The sequence below is a fragment of the Entelurus aequoreus genome, linkage group LG01, assembly GCF_033978785.1.
Source record: "Entelurus aequoreus isolate RoL-2023_Sb linkage group LG01, RoL_Eaeq_v1.1, whole genome shotgun sequence".
NCBI lineage: Eukaryota > Metazoa > Chordata > Actinopteri > Syngnathiformes > Syngnathidae > Entelurus > Entelurus aequoreus.
This window is the reverse complement of record NC_084731.1, coordinates 41317584-41339168: the sequence shown is the minus strand read 5'-3', so window position 1 is coordinate 41339168 and position 21585 is coordinate 41317584. Positions and strand designations below refer to the sequence as shown.

The 21585-nt window shown below is 35.9% G+C and overlaps 1 protein-coding gene across 11 annotated transcripts in view; it reads right to left on the bottom strand.

The window, feature by feature from the left end:
• The window catches only part of ptprt (protein tyrosine phosphatase receptor type T), a 541100-nt gene that overhangs the window by 10862 nt on the left and 508653 nt on the right, over window positions 1–21585 (bottom strand). For all 11 annotated transcript variants that reach the window (XM_062050776.1, XM_062050836.1, XM_062050792.1 and 8 more), the window contains 5 exons: window positions 20825–20960; window positions 14872–15021; window positions 9251–9424; window positions 9007–9138; window positions 5769–5894 (listed from right to left, as the gene is read on the bottom strand). In XM_062050776.1, the coding sequence (XP_061906760.1) occupies window positions 5769–5894; window positions 9007–9138; window positions 9251–9424; window positions 14872–15021; window positions 20825–20960 (718 nt within the window). The remainder of the gene's footprint in view (window positions 1–5768; window positions 5895–9006; window positions 9139–9250; window positions 9425–14871; window positions 15022–20824; window positions 20961–21585) is intronic.

Genomic DNA, 21585 nt, shown 5'->3' with positions numbered 1-21585 from the left:
TCATCTTCGTTCCCACAGTGTTCGATTCAAGAACTCCTTCAAGAACGTATATTTTCTGCTGGATCTACTCTCTATTTTATGCTGCCCTTTTTTTTGCTGCAGCTGTTACATATACTGTAATATTGCACATATATACAAATATAATATAATATAATAATATAATATATCAGTATATATTATATACTGTATATGTAATATGTACATATTACATATACAGTATGTTATATTTTATATTGCTACTATGGTACATTTTTTGTCTACTTTATACCTATATTATCCTTTCCATCCTTTGTAACTGAGCTACTGTGTGGAACTATTTCCCTTGTGGCTCAATAAAGTTTGTCTAAGTCTAAGTATCACAAGAGCTTGTATTCAAAGTTCAAGCATGCTGGTATGATGTCATAGGGATTAGTGATCATGCTGCTATCTCACTAATAATGCATATCGAGAAATGTTTTCATACCCCGCCAAATTGGCGCTTGTGTGTGAGTTGGCTACAAAACCCAGACTTTGTTAACCACGTAGGGAATACAATTGATACTTACTTTGAATTCAACTCAAATGAAACCAACGCAAGTATAAGTTTGGAGGCATTTAAAGCGTACATTAGAGGGGAACTAATTAGCTATACAAGTACGAAATCAAAGGAAAAAAGAAAAGAAATGGAAACTTTAGAAAGGCAAATTAAAGACTTGGAAATAAACCTTAATGCGAACTATGACTCTGTTAAAGAAAAAGAAAGACCTACTGCTACTAAGAACCGAATACAACAAACTATCAGCTGATAAAGTAGCACATGTTGGTCTTTTGTGGTTGAGGCAGACTTATTACGATCAAGTAGAGAAAGCTGGAAAACTGCTATCTCGGCAAATCAAAAAGATGCAATTGGAAAGACCAATTGCATTAGGACCTCATACGGTGACACAACTAGGATCTACTGGAAATAAAGACAGCATTAAAGAGTATTACCAATTGTAACATAAATCAGAAACATCTAAAACGACGAACAAAACAAATTTCTTGATCTATATCAATTTTAAACATTAACAGACGATAAAAAAATGGAATTAGATCGTGATTTAACTATTGAACAAATCTCAATAGCAATTCAAAGCATTAAGAGCATTAAGGTGCTTGGACCAGATGGCTTACCCATTGAATGTTATAAAAAGTTCAAAGACAAGTTACTTGCTCCAATGTTAGATATGTTTAATGGATCATTTCAAAATGAAACCCTCTCAAACTCATTACTATTGGCAATTATAACATTGATTTTAAAGCAAGGCAAACCCTCTACAGAACATTCTTCCTTTCAACCCATACGTTTAATGGGGTGTGACACTAAAATAATGTGCAAATTATTAGCAAAAATGCACAACTTACGGAAAAAGGCCACATTTCATTGTAGTACTTAGCTTTGGTATCTTATGATGATGAATCTTCTACTGACAAATTAGAGGCATTAAAGGGGACGGCGGGGCGCGTTTGGGAGAGTGGCAGTGCCAGCAACATTGAGGGTTCCAGGTTTGATCCCCAGCTCCTACCATACTTGCCAACCTTGAGACCTCCAATATCGGGAGGTGAGGTGTGTGTGTGTGTGTGTTGTGTGTGTGTGGGGGGGGGGGGGGGGGCGTGGTTATTTACAGCTAGAATTCACCAACTCGAGTATTTCATATATATATATATATATATATATATATATATATATATATATATATATATATATATATATATATATATATATATATATATATATATATGTCTTAATTAGATTATCCAAAAAATAGTGCTCGATACCGTGGTAGAGCGTAATATGTATGTGTGGGAAAAAAAATCACAAGACTATTTCATGAATGAAATAGATGAAAGATGAAATAGTCTTGTGATTTTTTTTCCCACACATACATATATATATATATATATATATATATATATATATATATGTTTAATATAAATATTATATATATATATATATATATATATATATATATATATGATATATATATATATATATATATATATATATATATATATATGTATATATATATTATATATATATATATATATATATATATATATATATATATTATATACACACAGGTATATATATGAAATACTTGACTTTCAGTGAATTCTAGCTATATATTTTTTTTAATTTATTTACATAGAAAAAAAAAAAAATACTTGAATTTCAGTGTTCCAGTGGCTATCCATTAGATGGCAGTATTGTCCTGTTTAACTTCTCGGTTCATGATGAGTATATCATTTCGGCCGCCATGTCTGTAATTTCCTCGTTCTTCTGCTTCGTCTCTTGTTGTGTGCGCAGTTGTGCACTCTATAAAAGCCCTAGATGTTATGACGTCTTTGGGCAGGCAAGCTGTTTATTTTGTGGGAAAGCAGACGTGAGAACAGGCTGTCCCCACTCGGTCTCAGGTCCGCATTGAGCTGGAGGGGGAGTGGCCTCCAGCTCCGGCTGAATACCGGGAGTTTGTCGGGAGAAAATCTCTGCCGGGAGGTTGTCGGAGAGGCGCTGAATATCGGGATTCTCCCGCTAAAAACGGGAGGGTTGGCAAGTATGGCTCCTACCGACCTAGTCACGTCCGTTATGTCCTTGAACAAGACACTTCAACCTTGCTCTTGATGGGTCGTGGTTAAGGCCTCGCATGGCAGCTCCCACTATCAGTGTGTGAATGTGTGTGTGAAAGTGGTGTGTGAATGGGTGAATGTGGAAATAGTGTCAAAGCGCTTTGAGTACCTTGAAGGTAGAAAAGCGCTATACAAGTATAACCCATTACCATTTAACATTTAACTCAGACTTTGTGGAACATGTGTTGGAAGAGGATTGGAATAGAGCATGCCTAAAGGCCCAGAAACAAACAATTAACACAAGAATGAGAATATTACAATATAAGTAGTTGATGAGGACTTACAAAACACATGTTAAGTTGAATAGCTTGTCTCCTGATAATTCAGACACCTGTACTTAATGTGTAAAAGAACAAGATACTTTGTTTCACTGTGTTTAGACAGGCCCTAAATGACAAAGATGTTGGACAGAAATGGACCGGATCATGTCCAACATTTTCAGAGTAAATGTACATCAGCAAGCAAAACTTTTTGCCTGAGAGATCTACCCAAAAGATGTTGTGGTTTGTGCAAGGGAATTCACCTTGATTGTGTTTGAAATGATCATTCACGCGTTCATTTCGTCTCGCATTGACTATTGCAATTCTCTCTTCACTCTCTTCAACAAGTCAACTTAAGACTGTACAAAATGCGGCTGCCAGACTTTTGACCGGTGCACCCAGAACCAGCCCATATCATCCCCGTTTTATCCAGTCTTCATTGGCTTCTAGTTAAATTCCGCATTGAGTTTAAGATTTTAGTCCTGACATTCCGTGCGTTGCATGGTGGGGGCCCCTCAGTACATCACTGACTTTCTATGCCCCTACTCTTCAGGGCGAAGCCTCCAGTCTTCAGGCCAGGTCTTCTAAAGAGCCCAAAACGTGTTTAAAACCAGTGGAGACCTGGGGCCGTACTTATCAAGCTTCTCAGAATTACTCCTAAGAAGGTCTGCTAAGAGTTGACTAAGAGTAAATGAATTCTTCGCTGAAAGCTGCACTTAAAAGTTAGTTATCAAGCGTCTTACTCACACTTTCAGCGAAGTGTAGGACTGAATCTTAAGTGTCACACTCAGAGCTGAATTACGACATTACTATGTGCCGTAAATGGAATTTTAGGTGACGTCATTTCTGTGTCCATAGAAATGACCTATCACTGAAGGGAATCCGTTGTCTAAGAATAAAGAAATATCTTGGAAAATATTTAAGTGGACAATGGGAGTGTATATTTTGACAATAAACTACAAAATAATACAAAACAAACTAGTCCCCGCCGGCACTCACGCTACCGCTCCCTCTCTTCTGTCGCCCACACCACTCACTGACGTCACTCACCTCACGGCCACACACATACGCTACTGTCATAACATTTTCTTTCCAATTCATTAATTAGGCAACTAATTTGAAACTGGTGTGGTGGCTCTATATATACTAGCCCACTGCAGCCACATGCAGAAATCAACATGGAATCGAAAAGTATTAAATCTGTGACAAAAATAAATACCCGCTCTGTCTAAACGATACCGTTTGATCAGCTGCTCGTCATCAAACAAATCCAGAACATCGTTCCGCTCCCTGAATGTTCGCGCACGTCTCTCTCGCCTCAGTGCCATCCCCTGCTGGCAACTCCTAACCACTTAAGACACCTCTGAAGGTCTCTTGAATATCGTGGAGAGTAGGAGTGATTCTTAGACATAAGAAAGTTGATAAAAAGCTTTATTCTTAAGTTTGAGAGTAGGACTAAATTTCGCAAATTCTCAGGACTTAAGTGTAAAATGGCACTCTAAGAAGCTTGATAAGTACGGCCCCTGGCATTCCAAGCTATAGCTCCCAGACACTGGAACAATTTGCACCTGTCCCTACGTGATCTTGACTGTGTTGAAACTTTTAAGAAACATTTGAAAACTTGTCTTTTTATTAAAGCTTTTAGTTAATACACCTTTTAAGTATACTTTTCAATCCACTTTGTATCCTTTTATGATGTTGCCCCTGTTGTTTTAAATTGAATTGTTGTTTTACTTTACCTATGTTTTGTAAAGCGCTTTGTGATTTTATCTCTGAAAAGCGCTTTATAAATAAAATGTACTTACTTACTTACTTGATTGACTTTGGACTACTGTAGGCCAAGAGATTGATTGCAATATTTTAGAAAAAAAATATGTACCATCAATAAATCTACGAATAAAGAATGGCAAACTATGTCACATTGGAAAAACTGACTTACAATGTTGGTGGGAGGGCAGAGGACATTGAAGGTATGTGGAAACCTTTACTGGACTATATCAGGCAATGGGGTACAGAGCCACCTACATTATAATACAATGTGGATGTGTGTAATGTTCATTTTTATTTTATTTTATTTTGTTTATTTCTTATTTTGTGTAGCTGACATTGATGAGTATGTCTTTTGTTATCTCCTTTTTTCACCAAAAATTGAAAATCAATAAAGAAATTGTGTAAAAATAAAAGCGTTAAAAGACGGAAGAAAGGGAACCGCTTCTTCCTCAGTAAAAATGTCAAAGTGACGCCAGCGGCAGTCATCTTATTTCCTCCTTAATTACTTTGAGTGAAATGATTCATTTTTCACGTCGAAAAAGCTTGTTGTTCGCTCACTAAACGTCTTTTGTTATCCGGGAAACCTTTAATTCAATTTCACGGCACTTTTTGCTCGACTGGGCCCGAGGCATCTTGGCATCCGTCGGACTGAAATAGAAAAACTCTGCCGCCGCTGTCAGGCCGATTTGCCGTGGCGGCCTAAGACGAAGGCAGCGCGTATCTTATGTTTCTCCCCTTCCTCGTGAGGAATGTTTGGAGCCTGTGGTTTTTATAACACCCTCCCCTCTCTGCACCTGATGGCTTGGCGGCCGGCTGGCTATGATTCAGACTATTTCACGCTCCGCTGGCAATGTGTGCGACCGGCGAGATGCTGAATGTGGAGAGTGGGGGCGGCAGGTTGATGAGGTAACACTGGAGTCTGCCGACAACAGGGCGCCGCTAAAGTGCGAGCCTTATTGATTGAAAGGACAATGAGACGAGGAGAACGGAAGAGGACAGGGGGCCGAGGGTAGGGGGTCCTCCAGAGACTCACTTGGCCTAGTTTGATATGCTGTGTGACAAATATGTGTGGCGACCAACTGGGAGACGTACCCTGGCCATGTTGCAGATCCTGAAGATGCGATTGATGATGTCATCGTCGATGTCAGCTGAGATGAATTCCACCTGAATGGGACCATAACAACACGAGCTTTTCTCCGGCCAGTACTGCATACACAACTAAAAGAGAAGGAGGAGGTGGAGGAGGAATACAATAATGTTAGTCACTTTTACTGCTGACTTTATGGATTTTTTTTTTTTTGACACGTTCTGATGATTTATTTAGTGCAAAGTGCTCGCTGGCATGAATTGCAATCGAGAGGAGAAAGGTCTGGTGCAGCGCATAGAAGTCGTAAAAGTTCAGATAATATGTTGTTTTACTCAAATCAGGAATGTATAACATTAGCTACACCCCCTTGCAAAAATGGTTAATTCCTTCTATAGCAGGGGGTCGCGAACAGGTTTTATTCGGCCCGCAGGATGAGTTTGCTACGTATGAAAATGAGCCCGAATTTTTGAATGAAAGAAACCGCTGTTCTAAATGTGTCCACTAGATCAGTGGTCAAGAAATTTAAAAAAATAAAATAAATAAATAAATGTTTTTATTTTTTTATTTTTTTTTATTAAATCAACATAAAAAACACAATATATACATTATATATCAATATAGATCAATACAGTCTGCAGGGATACAGTCCGTAAGCACACATGATTGTATTTCTTTATGAAAAAGAAAAAAAAAATACACCCCCCCCGGTCCGTGGGACAAATTTTCAAGCGTTGACCGGTCCCCAGCTACAAAAAGGTTGGGGACCACTGCACTAGATGTCACAATAGAAATTATTTGAATCTTTGTAGATGATGCTACATATGTAAAAAAAAATAAACCACATGATGTTAGTACATCAGTCAAGGAAAATGATCAAACTACATAAATAACATCCTGTAATTTGATTTTGACATTATTTTTTTATCTTGATAAATTGAAAATCAACCCTAATGAGTTGACTGATGAACATTATCACATCATTTATTCAGAAAGTATAAACAACGACAAATGAAGTTAGAATACTACTAACTGCAACATGTTAGTGTAAAAAAAACCAACAACAACATTATGATTTGTACGTTTTCATAACGTGCTTGTTCTATTTTTAAACAAAACAAACAATCTGCAGTTGTCTTTATTTTTAAGTTACCGTGCCGTTATTTTACTAGTCTGGCCCACTTGGGAGTAGATTTTTCTCCATGTGGCCCCCAATCTAAAATGAGTTAGACACCCCTGTTCTATAGCAAAAAAATTGGCATGGACCATGTCAGTGTTCACTCATTACGTCGTCAAAGCTCACATTCATGTATTCACTCACAGCTCCCACATTTGGGAACCAGGATGAGGTGATAGAAGAAAGGCAAAAACATAATAAATATGATTGTGGTAACATCAAGCAATGTCTTGATTAACCCCGGATTTCCACTGGATGCGGAATGGCTGCGGAACGCTGTCACCACGACAAGGGACTCGTTCCCTTCCCATTCAAGTCAATGTGTCGATTTCTACCGCCACTGAACCCACTGCAGTGTCGTAAAGCATCCCCGCGCTAAATTAACGCAAAACTTCTATATTCGCCTGATGGAGCAACACAACGAATCAATTTAGCTCAAATCTGTTTGTGTGGGACAGGAAGTCATGCACAAAGACAACGTAAATTGTCCAGTTTACTTTTAAAATAAAATACTCAATTTTCAAGGCGAATGCAATTTTACACTTTGAAACGTCCTAATGGGTGAAGACAGACCTGAAGTCGAACTTGTCAAAGGCTCGTTGACACAAATGGATGAGGACATGCTGATTCTGGAGGTCCAAAATCAAAGAATAATTTTACAGGCATATCCTGGACAGCTATTTCGAGGCCTGTGTCAAATACCAGCTGATACGGGGGCCGGGAAAGCCGGAGAGAGTGTGTGTGTGTGTGTGTGTGTGTGTGTGTTTGTGTGTGTGTATGTGTGTGAGCCATGGTGCTGGGCTGCAGCTCTTCAGGCGCTGCCCAGCCGTCCATCACCCCTAAAGGATTTGCATCAAGGGCGTTGGATGAGGGGTGGGGTATGTGTGTGTGGCGTATATTTTTTGTAGGTGCATGTGTGTGTGTAAGCCTGTCGCGTGTCTCTGTTCCGCGGCCTTGGTGTTGCGCAGCCGATAGTCAGTCCAAAGTCAACAACAACAGGTGTGTGTCCATGAGAGACAAAAAGGGAGTTTGTTGTGTCATCGCCGCATTGTCCTTCGAAGCCAGGAAAACCAACCAAGTTAGAATGTTTTGTATGTGAGTGAAAATGTGCTGAAATATGTGAAAAGAATGCTTTTCACTGTAAATTGGCTATGACTGGTCCTCAAATTCATTCTGCGGGGCAGACGGTCCGATGTTATCCAAATCACAAAGTGTCCACAGTTTTTTCCGCATTCTCCAATCATTTGTGGCAGCTTTGGGGTGTGTGTGTAGGCGTGTTTGTACAATGCTCTCCAGGGTTGATGTGACAGTTGTGTTGTTGTTTACTACAAATAGAAAAATAAAGTAATCTTCTGCAAGGCAAAATTGTCGTCTTCTCCACGAGTCAAGTCAAGTAAGTGCCATCACAGACGCCCGCCTGTTGGTATTGATGCATGGCAAAGCTTGCGACATTCCGCAATGTTGCCATTTAGCAGCATTTACGTATCTCAAATGGCAGGACCAAGTTGATTTGCTTCAGCTCCTCTGGTAGGACAGAATAAACGGTTTGTGGGTCACTTTACTACAACTTCCCGTGTCATGTGATTCGCAATATCTCGTAAAAGTACGTGCTACTTTGCTGGAATGCGGAGCTGCAACGATGCGCATCAGAACGGGGATTGTCGGATGGTGGAGACGTTCCGTGGTGGCGGCGTTCACAATCCGGGGTTTGTTTCACTTTTGCATCACATAGCACATACTGTAACTGTGGTGCTTTCAAGGAACCTTGATTAAAGTTAAAAACAGCAGTATCACTAGGTTTTAAAGACAGGGGAGGCTTAACCCACAGGACATGCACCAAAATAATAATTATAAAAATCATAATAAATATATATTATTATGATCTACTAATAAAAATCCTACATTAATCAGATAACCTCATACTATAGAGTAAAAGGAAACTTGATATATTTATAATCCTATTTAAGTGAATCATGACAGGTTGTATGATTATACAAATTCACATTCAAAATACATTTTTGCCTAGAGCAAGTGTGGCCATGGCTTTGTTTCACGATGCGTTGGCGTACCTGTGTGGCGTCCATTTCGTTGAGCATGACGATGGACGAGCAGTTGTAGTCAAACACCAGCCTCCAGAAGTCGCCCATGGTGTTTGGCAAAGGATGTTGGGTAACAATGAACGCCGCCGGCTGTTTGTGGCTCTGGGGGAGTCAAGATTGAATGCGTGAGTAAGCGTTCACACAAGTACACACACACACACACAAACCCACACATACATACACATTCACACAAGCAAGCTGCGTCAATCCTTACGTCCATCAAAGCGGCGTTGATGTAGTTGGAGCTCTCGCCGTCCACAGAAATGAGGAAAGGCAGGCAGCGGTCTGCAGAGAGAACATCCATGCTGCGATTCTTGTCGTGGTTCCTAGGTAGCAAACCGACACTGCAGTCCTCTGGACGCACTCTAGGGGTCACTATATTTAGGGTCTGGTAAAAAATAAAAATACTTTCTTACAATGAACAGAGCAGAAAATACAAGGTGTCCATCAAGTCTGCACATACAATATCCAGTCGTCTCTCGCCGCAACAGGCTTCAAAGTTTGCGGTTTTGCAGATTTTGTTTTTTAAAAACATATTTGTATGTTTTTTGGATGGCGTAAATTAAGCATTTCAAGGCAAAAAGTGGGTAAATGAAATATAAATATCAATACTTCAGTGGTTTTGGCCACTAGAGTAGATGAGACTAAACCAATCAGATCCCACTGTTCAGTAGCATGGTCACTGATTGGCTCAGCCTCAAGCAGCATTATGGAATAAATGAGTGTAAAGGTGACTATGTGGGTGTTATTTCATGTCTAGTGGGCTCTCAAAATGTTTAAAATAAAAACTTATTTAGAAGGTTGTGAAAACGTTTTTTATACTTTAACTATGAAAATATTTGATTTATAATGAATTATTCCTACTTAACAGAAATTAATTTACCATGGTCAGGCAATAAACAAGGGTTTTACTGTTTACATACAATATAGATAACTTATACACCCCCAAAAAACATTGATGCATTTATTAATTTATTACTTAATCATTTAAATTATTTAATAAAATATTAAACATACTTACAACTAAATAATTAAAAATATATATACAAAAATATACAATGATAATGTATAACTCTATATGTGTAATGATACAACTGTAATTAAATCAATTCAAACGGAACATATGTATTTATTATTTCATGTACTTAAATAATATGTATCCCCATTTTTAAAAAGAAACATGATTAGTTTAATATATATTAATGCATAGTATATATATGTATATATATGTATATATATACACATGTATATATACGTACTGTATATATGTATGTATATATATGTATATATATTATATATATGTATGTGTGTATATATATATATATATATATATATATATATATATATATATATATATATATATATATATACACACATACATATATATAATATATATATACATATATATACATACATATATACAGTACGTATATATACATGTGTATATATATACATATATATACATACATATATACAGTACGTATATATACATGTGTATATATATATATATATATATATATATATATATATATTTATACTGTGTATATATATATATATATATATATATATATATATATATATATATATATATATATATATACACATTTATACTGTGTGTATATATATATATATATATATATATATATATATATATATATATATATATATATATATATATATATATATATATATATATATATATATATATACAGGACTGTCTCAGAAAATTTGAATATTGTGATAAAGTCCTTTATTTTCTGTAATGCAACTAAAAACATGAAAATGTCATACATTCTGTATTCATTACACATCAACTGAAATATTGCAAGCCTTTTATTATTTTAATATTGCTGATTATGGCATACAGCTTAAGAAAACTCAAAAATCCTATCTCAAAAAATTAGAATATTTCCTCAGACCAAGTAAAAAAAATATATTTATAACAGAAAAACAAAATCAAACATTTGAAAATGTCAATTAATGCACTCAGTACTTGGTTGGGAATCCTTTTGCACGGATTACTGCATCAATGCGGCTTGGCATGGAGGCAATCAGCCTGTGGCACTGCTGAGGTGTTATGGATGACCAGGATGCTTCAATAGCGGCCTTTAGCTCATTTGCATTATTGGGTCTGGTGTCTTTCAGCTTCTTCTTCACAATACCCCACAAATTATCTATGGGGTTCAGGTCAGGGGAGTTGGCAGGCCAATCGAGGACAGTAATGCCATGGTCAGTACAACAGTTACTGTTGGTTTTGGCACTGTGGGCAGGTGCCAGATCATGCTGAAAAATGAAATCATCATCTCCATAGAGCTTTTCAACAGATGGAAGCATGTAGTGCTCTAAAATCTCTTGGTACACAGCTGCAATGACTCTGGACTTGATGAAACACAGTGGACCAACACCAGCAGCTGACACGGCACTCCAAACCATTGCTGACTATGGGAACTTCACACTGGATTTCAAGCAACTTGGATTTTGCTCCTCTCCAGCCTTCCTCCAGACTCCAGACTCCTCCAGACAAAAGGCTTGCAATATTTCAGTTGATGTGTAATGAAACCAGAATGTATGACATTTTCATGTTTTTAGTTGCATTATAGAAAATAAAGGACTTTATCACAATATTATAATTTTCGGACACAGTCCTGTACATGCATTAGTGTTGTCCCGATACCAATGTTTTACCAAAATGTATTTTGATACTTTTCAGTACTTTTCTAAATAAAGGGGAACACAAAAAATTTAATTATTGGCTATATTTTAACAAAAACTATTACGGTACATTAAACATATGTTTATTATGGCAAGTTTGTCCTTAAATAAAATAGTGAACATAGAAGACAACATGTCTTTTAGTAGTAAGTAGACAAACAAAGGCTCCTAATTTAGCTGCTGACGTATGCAGTAACATATTGTGTCATTTATCATTCTATTATTTTGTCAAAATTATTAAGGACAAGTGGTGGAAAACTGATTATTAATCTACTTGTTCGTTTACTGTTAGTGTCTGCTTACTTTCTCTTTTAACATGTTCTATCTACACTTCTGTTAAAATTGAATAATCATGTATTCTTCTGTTGTTTGATATTTTACATTAGTTTTGGATGATACCACAAATTTGGGTACCAATCCGATACCAAGTCGATACAGGGTCATATATTGGTCATATTCAAAGTCCTCATGCGTCCAGGAACGTATTTCCTGAGTTTATAAACATAATATGAAAAAAAAAAAAAACGAAAATAGATTTTGTGATGCTCAAAAATACCGATGTAATCATAGTAGTATTGACTAGATACGCTCCTGTACTTGGTATCATTACAGTGGATGCTAGGTGTAGATCCACCTATGGCATTTGTTTACATTCAGGAACGGCGTCATTCGCGGTGACGCCGGTGAGCTACGGTGAGTAGTGAAGCATGTTTAGCTATTCCTCGTCCTGCATGGATGATACTTGTGAGAAACTTACTTTATATGTCGCCATGGAGACGAGGATTAGTGATTTAGAGGTAGCTACAACACTGCCCACTGCGGGTGGACTTTAGCTGCTAGCTAGCTAGCCATGTCTTAAAGCACCTCTTCCTGAGGGAGTTTCAGTGTTATAACTTCACTTTTATGGTAAATGGTAAATGGGTCGTACTTGTATAGCGCTTTTCTACCTTTTTAAGGAACTCAAAGCGCGTTGACACTATTTTCCACATTCACCCATTCACACACACACATTTACACATTCACACACTGATGGCGGGAGCTGCCATGCACTGCGCTAACCACGCCCATCAGGAGCAAGGGTGAAGTGTCTTTACTTTTTAAGCCATAATGCGTCCATTCTTCATTTTCTGTCTACACACTTTTCTGTCTACACACTGCTTGTAAGTACTCCGTGACTGTGCGTTGCCGAACATGCTCATCTACTCGTAAAACCAACAATGACACGACGTGACGACGGCGGGGGGCCGGGGGTGGTGTACCGGTACTTTTTAGAGGCGGTACAGTACCGAATATGATTCATTAGTATCGCGTTACTAGACCAATACAGGTATACCGTACAATCCTAATATACCTAAATATTAGGGGTGTGGGAAAAAATCGATTCGAATTCGAATCACGATTCTCACGTTGTGCGAATCAGAATCAATTCTCATTTAAAAAAAATCGATTTATTTTTTATTAATTTTTTTATATTTTTTTTTTTTTTTAATTTGTTTTAATTAATCAATCCAACAAAACAATACACAGCAATACCATAACAATGCAATCCAACTCCAAAACCAAACCCGACCCAGCAACACTCAGAACTGCAATAAACAGAGCAATTGAGAGGAGACACAAACACGGCACAGAACAATCCAAAAGTAGTGAAACAAAAATGAATATTATCAACAACAGTATCAATATTAGTTACAATTTCAACATAGCAGTGATTAAACATCTCTCACTGACATTATCATTAGACATTTATAAAAAAAATTAAAAATAACAATAGTGTCACAGTGGCTTACACTTGCATCGCATCTCATAAACTTGACAACACACTTTGTCCAATATTTTCAAAAAGATAACATAAGTCATATTTTTGGTTCATTTAATAGTTAAAACAAATTTACATTATTGCATTTAGTTGATAAAACATTGTCCTTTACAATTATAAAAGCTTTTTACAAAAATATACTACTCTGCTTCCATTTCAGCAGACTGGGGTAGATCCTGCTGAAATCCTATGTATTGAATGAATAGAGAATCCTTTTGAATCGGGAAAAAATAGTTTGTGAATCGAGAATCGTGTTGAATTGAAAAAAAATCGATTTTGAATTGAATCGTGACCCAAGAATCGATATTGAATCGAATTGTGGGACACCCAAAGATTCACAGCCCTAATATATATATATATATATATATATATATATATATATATATATATATATATATATATATATATATATATATATATATATATATATATATATATATATTTATGTATATTAGGATTGTACAGTTATGTACACACACACCCCAAAGCTGCCACAAATGATTGGAGAATGCGGAAAAACTGTGGACACTTTGTGATTTGGATAACATCGGACAGTCTGCCCCGCAGAATGAATTTGAGGACCAGTCATAGCCAACTTACAGTGAAAAGCATTCTTTTCACATATTTCAGCATTTTTTCACTCACATACAAAACATTCTAACTTGGTTGGTTTTCCTGGCTTCGAAGGACAATGCGGCGATGACACAACAAACTCCCTTTTTGTCTGTCATGGACACACACCTGTTGTTGTTGACTTTGGACTGACTATCGGCTGCACAACAACAAGGCCACGGAACAGAGACATGCGGCAGGCTTACACACACACATGCACCTACAATAAAAAATGTTTTTATATATATATATATATATATATATATATATATATATATATATATATATATATATATATATATATATATATATATATACATATATATATATATATGTATATATATATATATATATATATATATATATATATATATATATATATATATATATATATATATATATATATATATATATATATATATATATATATATATATATATATATATATATATTATACACCATGTACAACAGATACTCAAAGAACTCCCCCTACAGGTCTGGGAAGGAAAAAACTCTCAACCCAAAAGTGGAGTGGTTGACCAAAAATAGGCAAAGGAATGTATACATGTTGAACACAAACATGAATGATGTCTGAGCCGGTCCAAAACAATTGCAAATGTGATGTAAGGTTGTCATGCCAACGAGAGCGATGCTCTTTTTCTTCTTCCAAATCAATAACCTTAGGACCTCACCTGGAACTCATCTTTGATCTGGCTGGAGTTGGTCTGAGGGTCCAGTCTGCTGATGTTGTAGTAGATGGCTCGGAAGTCACACACGGGGATAGCCGTGTTGCCGCACAGACACGCCTCCAAGATGGCGTCGTGGACGAACACGTACTGTTCCTGCAAAACAGAAGAAAAGCAAATAAACAATCCAAGTAGATACCGTTACTTCCTATGTTGTAAGTCAAACAGCTTTTTCAAATGCCTGACTTGGCAGTTATGACTGAGCCGCATGAGTTCTGTGTCCATGTAATATGTCACATGGACACAAGTTTTTTTATTTATTTTATACACCAACACCATCAGAAGCAGTGAAAAGTTTGTCTTTCCTAGCACGCCGCTTGTTTGTCATTATTTGCTCCCCTTGCAGACTGAATCAAAAAAAAGGGCCAGTGCAGTGTTTCTGTGCTCGGGATCAAGAGCTCCCTTTGTGCTCAAGAACTAGTGTGCCGCGGCGAGCAAAGCACACGCAGCATGTTAATGTCTCCGCCATCCTGGACCACATCGCACACACGCATCTGTTGTTCTAAATGTGTCGCCTCGAATATTGATTGTGGCCCCGTGCACAGAGGGGTGGGTTTTACAAATGATTTCCCCCCTGGTTAATTTCTGCACTTGTACACACACACACACACACACACACACACACACACACACACACACACACACACACACACACACACACACACACACACACACACACACACACACACACACACACACTCCTGCACTTCCCCCGCCTTTTAAGGGAAGAATTGATGTGTGCTGTTTAGACTAGGATTAGAGGCGCATCCAGCAATGGCACAAATGACTCCCAAAGCGTTGAAACTCGTCACTCGTTATCTGTTGGACACTCAATGGAACGTTCTGGAGGTGAAATCAAGGGTTCCAATTATTGATTGATACAAAGTGCCAAAGCCATGGATTAGCTCAGTTTATGCTTACACAGAAAGCTTGTGTAGAAAATCATATGCCCGCGTTTGAAGACGATCTATCACAGACGTTTTGACAGTTTTAAGTTTCTCCTTAGGCTACACCTTGCCTCGTTAAACAGAAGATACGCAACTTCATATAGCTTGGACTTGAAAATGCATCCTAAATATTCACTTGACGCATCATTGTGATAAACAGTCAGTCCCTCCGGGATTTCGCAATAGCAAAAATTCACGCAAGTTTAATCAATTTCCCGCAATTTAGGCACAGCTCCGCAACTTTACCTGCTCAGCGGCCTTGTGTTTAGAATGTCCGCCCTGAGATCGGTAGGTCGTGAGTTCAAAACCCCGGCCGAGTCATACCAAAGACTATAAAAATGGGACCCATTACCTCCCTGCTTGGAACTCAGCATCAAGGGTTGGAATTGGGGGTTAAATCACCAAGAATAATTCCCGCTCACTGCTACCCTCACCTCCCAGGGGGTGGAACAAGGGGATGGGCCAAATGCAGAGAGTAATTTCACCACAGTGGTACTTTAACTTGAACTTTTAACTTTGTTCAAAGTCCGTAACTTTCTTTAATATTCTGACCAAACAGCGCCATTTTGGCAAAACAAACTCGTCTCTGAGTGATGCTCAGGCGTCAACTGTATAATCCAAATGTATGATTGTTTCAAGCATGGTTGGCAGTAAACTTTCTAAACTTAAATGAGAACAAGACGGAAATCATTTTATTTGACTCCAAAGTCTAACAGAATGCTCCCCCCAGTGACCTGGACCCCCTAATGCCTTATTTAAAACCAACAGTCACAAATCTTGGTTTTTAAGTTGGACAATGATTTTCAATTGGAGCAGCAGGTTAACTCCGTTGTAAGATCTAGTTTTTATCATCTAAGACTTTTAGCACAAATGAAATCAATTGTATCTTTTAATGACTTTGAGCGCTTTTATGTCATCACATTTGGATTACTGCAACTCCCTCTACGTTGGAATGAAGCAGGTCTCAATCGCTCGATTGCAGTTAGTCCAAAATGCTGCCGCTCGCCTTTTAACTGGCCCTAAAAACATGAACACATTAACCCCATTTTAGCATCCCTTCACTGGCTCCCAGTTCATTTTAGAATTCATTTTAAAATACTGTTGTTTGTTTTTAAATGTCTTAATGGATTAGCGCCACAATATATGTTGGACCTTTTAAAAATTTACAACCCCACAAGGTCTCTGAGGTCAACTGATCAGTTTCTTCTTGTCGTCCCAAAAACCTGTTTAAAATCCAGAGGTGATCGAGCACTTTCTGCTGTGGCTCCAAAACTTTGGAACAATATCCTTCTTGCTATTCGAACGGCTCCCTCTTTAATGAGTTTTAAATCACGTCTTAAAACATATTTTTACTCTTTGGCTTTTAAACAAGCATGAGAGTTGTGTGATTTTAGTATATTTTATTTTCTCTCATGTATTTTATGTATTTATTATTTTTATAGTTAAATGTTTCATATTACTGACTCTTCTCGTATGTATGTTTTAACTTCTGTGCAGCACTTTGTGAAACTTATATTGTTTTTTTAAATGTGCTATATAAATTAAGTGGATTGGACTGGATTGGTTTCTTGTGGAGACGAAGCAGGACAATGTGTAACGATATAACAAGTCTTTATTGCTCAAACGTTACAATTGTCGTCCTCACGGGTAACGGTAAACCCGCTCCATGTTCTGGTCTAAACCTCCATTTGCAATGCTGACCTAGCAAAGATGCTGCATTTATATGTTAGAGAAGTTGAAGTGTGATGATAATCTCATTGTTTCTCATTTACATAAAAAATAGTGCTAGAGATCACTCTCATTAGTCCACAAAGGCTCCTAACGTGCAGATCTAAATGAATGTTTAAGATGGAAAAACACTTTTTAAGTTAAACATACACAGATGATGTCTGCAGTTTGAGGACGACAGAGCAGACAGTGGACGACAACAAAGCCTTTGGTGATGTATATTTCTTATATATAAAACAGTACAGTAATTTGACAATTAGATCTGAGTCATCTTGTGTCTACTTTTAGGTCTTTGTGGAATAAAATGAGTAAAACATCAACATTTTGTTGAATTCCAATGCTTTTTTTTTCTGTTAAGGTTACAAGGAACACCTTAAACATTGCTAACAAATTCATAAAACCACAAGTTGATTCATTGTTGTTGAAAAAAATAAAAGCCTTTAAACATCGCAACTTTTGAGGCAACCTTCTGAAAAAGCTGACGTGAATTTGGGCATTTTAGGCTGCGGTAATCACAAAAATACCTTCAAAGTTCTGGGGGGACTAAACAATGTAGTCATGCATTTCATCTATTGTGGGCTCTGTACCGAGGATGTTGTTGTGGCTTGTGCAGCCCTTTGAGACACTTGTGATTTAAGCCTATATAAATAAACATTGATTGATTGATTGATTGATTGATCTCTTAGCCTTTACGTGTAATGTGTATGGGGGTATGATAACTATCAGATTGATATTAGTAATTATGACATCACACCAATAAATCTGATTAGATAAAAATATAGCTCAGTGCACCAATAAAATATATATATATATATATATATATATATATATATATATATATATATATATATATATATATATATATATATATATATATATATATATATATATATATATATATTAATTTTTTAATTTATTTAACCTTTATTTAAGCAGGAACAAATCCCATTGAGATTTAGAACCTCTTTTTCAAGAGAGTCCTGGCCAAGAGGCAGCAAAGTCACACATAAAAACACATTCACATTACACATTAAAATGACAGGATGGACATCAAGTAGAACAGTTACAGATAACAGAGGCTCCTTTAAATGCTCTCAATTTACATTTAAAAGCATTTAAGGATTTAAAAGCATTTAAGCATTTAAAATCAAATAAAACATAGCTCAAATGAGGCAAGCTTACCCACACTGCATGACTGTCAACATTTCAAAATATATCCCGGAAATATGTATAAAATGTACAGTATGTCCCAGGAAAAAGCGTAATAATAATTCTAATCACAAATCTATGAAAAGAACTAATAATTGGCTTCCTATTGAATAACCCTGTCATATTGTCATATGCATTGTACATACATACATACATACATATATATATATACATATATATATATATATATATATATATATATATATATATATATATATATATATATATATATATATATATATATATATATATATATATATATATATATATATATATATATATACTACCGTTCAAAAGTTTGGGGTCACATTGAAATGTCCTTATTTTTGAAGGAAAAGCATGTACTTTTCAATGAAGATAACTTTAAACTAGTCTTAACTTGAAAGATATACACTCTATACATTGCTAATGCGGTAAATGACTATTGTAGCTGCAAATGTCTGGTTTTTGGTGCAATATCTACATAGGTGTATAGAGGCCCATTTCCAGCAACTATCACTCCAGTGTTCTAATGGTACAATGTGTTTGCTCATTGGCTCAGAAGGCTAATTGATGATTAGAAAACCCTTGTGCAATCATGTTCACACATCTGAAAACAGTTTAGCTCATTACAGAAGCTACAAAACTGACCTTCCTTTGAGCAGATTGAGTTTCTGGAGCATCACATTTGTGGGGTCAATTAAACGCTCAAAATGGCCAGAAAAAGAGAAGTTTCATCTGAAACTCGACAGTCTATTCTTGTTCTTAGAAATGAAGGTTATTCTACAAAATTGTTTGGGTGACCCCAAACTTTTGAACGGTAGTGTATATATATATATATTTATATGCATACATACATACATACATACATACATACATGTATATATATATATATATATATATATATATATATATATATATATATATATATATATATATATATATATATATATATATATATATATATATATATATATATATATATATATATATATATATATATATATATATATATATATATATATATATATGTATGTATGTATTTATGTCCAATGCATATGACAATATGACAGGGTTCCTCAATAGGAAGCCAAATATTAAGATGTTGGAGTGTGTTGGAGTTGATGCCAAAGCGTTATAGACTCTCTCTTGAAATGCAAGGGCATGAGTTCAAGTGCCATCAGGGACTTGTTTTTTGTTTAGTTTTTTTCATAGATTTGTGATTAAAATTATTATTACGCATTTTCCTGGGACATACTGTATATTTTATACAAATATAACCTTATATATATATATATATATATATATACATATATATATATATATATATACAATATTTGGTTAGGAAAAATCTACAGGTGCCTTTGACTCTTTCTTACCCCCAGATGTGCATAGTTGGATCCAAACTAGTACACAGGACAATAATTATGATCAATATCTTGAACCCTTTCTTCTTTTTTTTTTGGTTTGTTTTGTGTTGTTTTTATTTTTGTTAATTGAGACAAAGATACTTTACGTATTTAATATTTGTTTACTTACTATGGTATATTATTTGTTATTATTTATTTGTTATGTTACAGAGAGCAAGGAAATAGGATAAAATTACTATGGTATGATAAGGGGTAGGATTAAATAAGCTCAGCTTCTTCCTACTCCTTTTCGGATGTGCTGTAATGAAACAACTGGAAATATGTTACATTGTATTGTATGCATGTTGGAAATAAACTGAAACTGAACTGAACTGAACTGAAACTTAAAAATTAACAGATATAAATAAGTTATCGTTATCGGTCTTGAAAAGCAGAAAGTTATCGGTACCGGTTTAAAAAAACTAAAATATCATGCAGCTCTACTATTTAGAATATTTTGGTTACTTCATTTATGCTAATGACAGTCACAAACTTAAGCGCACGCACACACACACACACACACACACACACACACACACACACACACACACACACACACACACACACACACACACACACACACACACACACACACACACACACACACACACACACACACACGCTCACCTCTGTCTGCACCATGTTCACCCGCTGGGACCTCAGCTCGCGGATGCAGTTAAAAATGTCCACCACGCCTTCGTTCTCCGCCATGTCCAGCATGATGTCTACGGCGATGAAGCAGCCTGTCCGACCCGCACCGGCGCTGTCGCCACCAAAAAACACCACATGTGACTTATAACTAATACAGAGCAAGCACACTCACAAGAAGAATATACAGACTAAGTTACCAACATCACCATACGCACCTTCCCTTGGTAGCAAAGTCAATATTAGCTACTATTATCAATGCTTCACTTCGTTTTACACTACTATGACACCTACCAATGTTGAAATGCAAACATGCAAAGCTGGGGTGTCCAAAGAACATTCCACATTGCTTGAAATAAAACAACAAGGGAAATCATACCTTTATCAAAATCAGAATCAGAAGAGTTTTTATTGCCATTGTTTGAGAACGGGTTCACAAACTAAAATGATTTTTTATATATATATATATATATATATATATATATATATATGTATATATATATATATATATATATATATATATATATATATATATATATATATATATATACATACATACATACATATATATATATATATATACATATATATATATATATATATATATATATATATATATATATATATATATATATATATATATATATATATACATATATATATATATATATATATATATATATATATATATATATATATATATATATATATATATATATATATATATATATATATATATA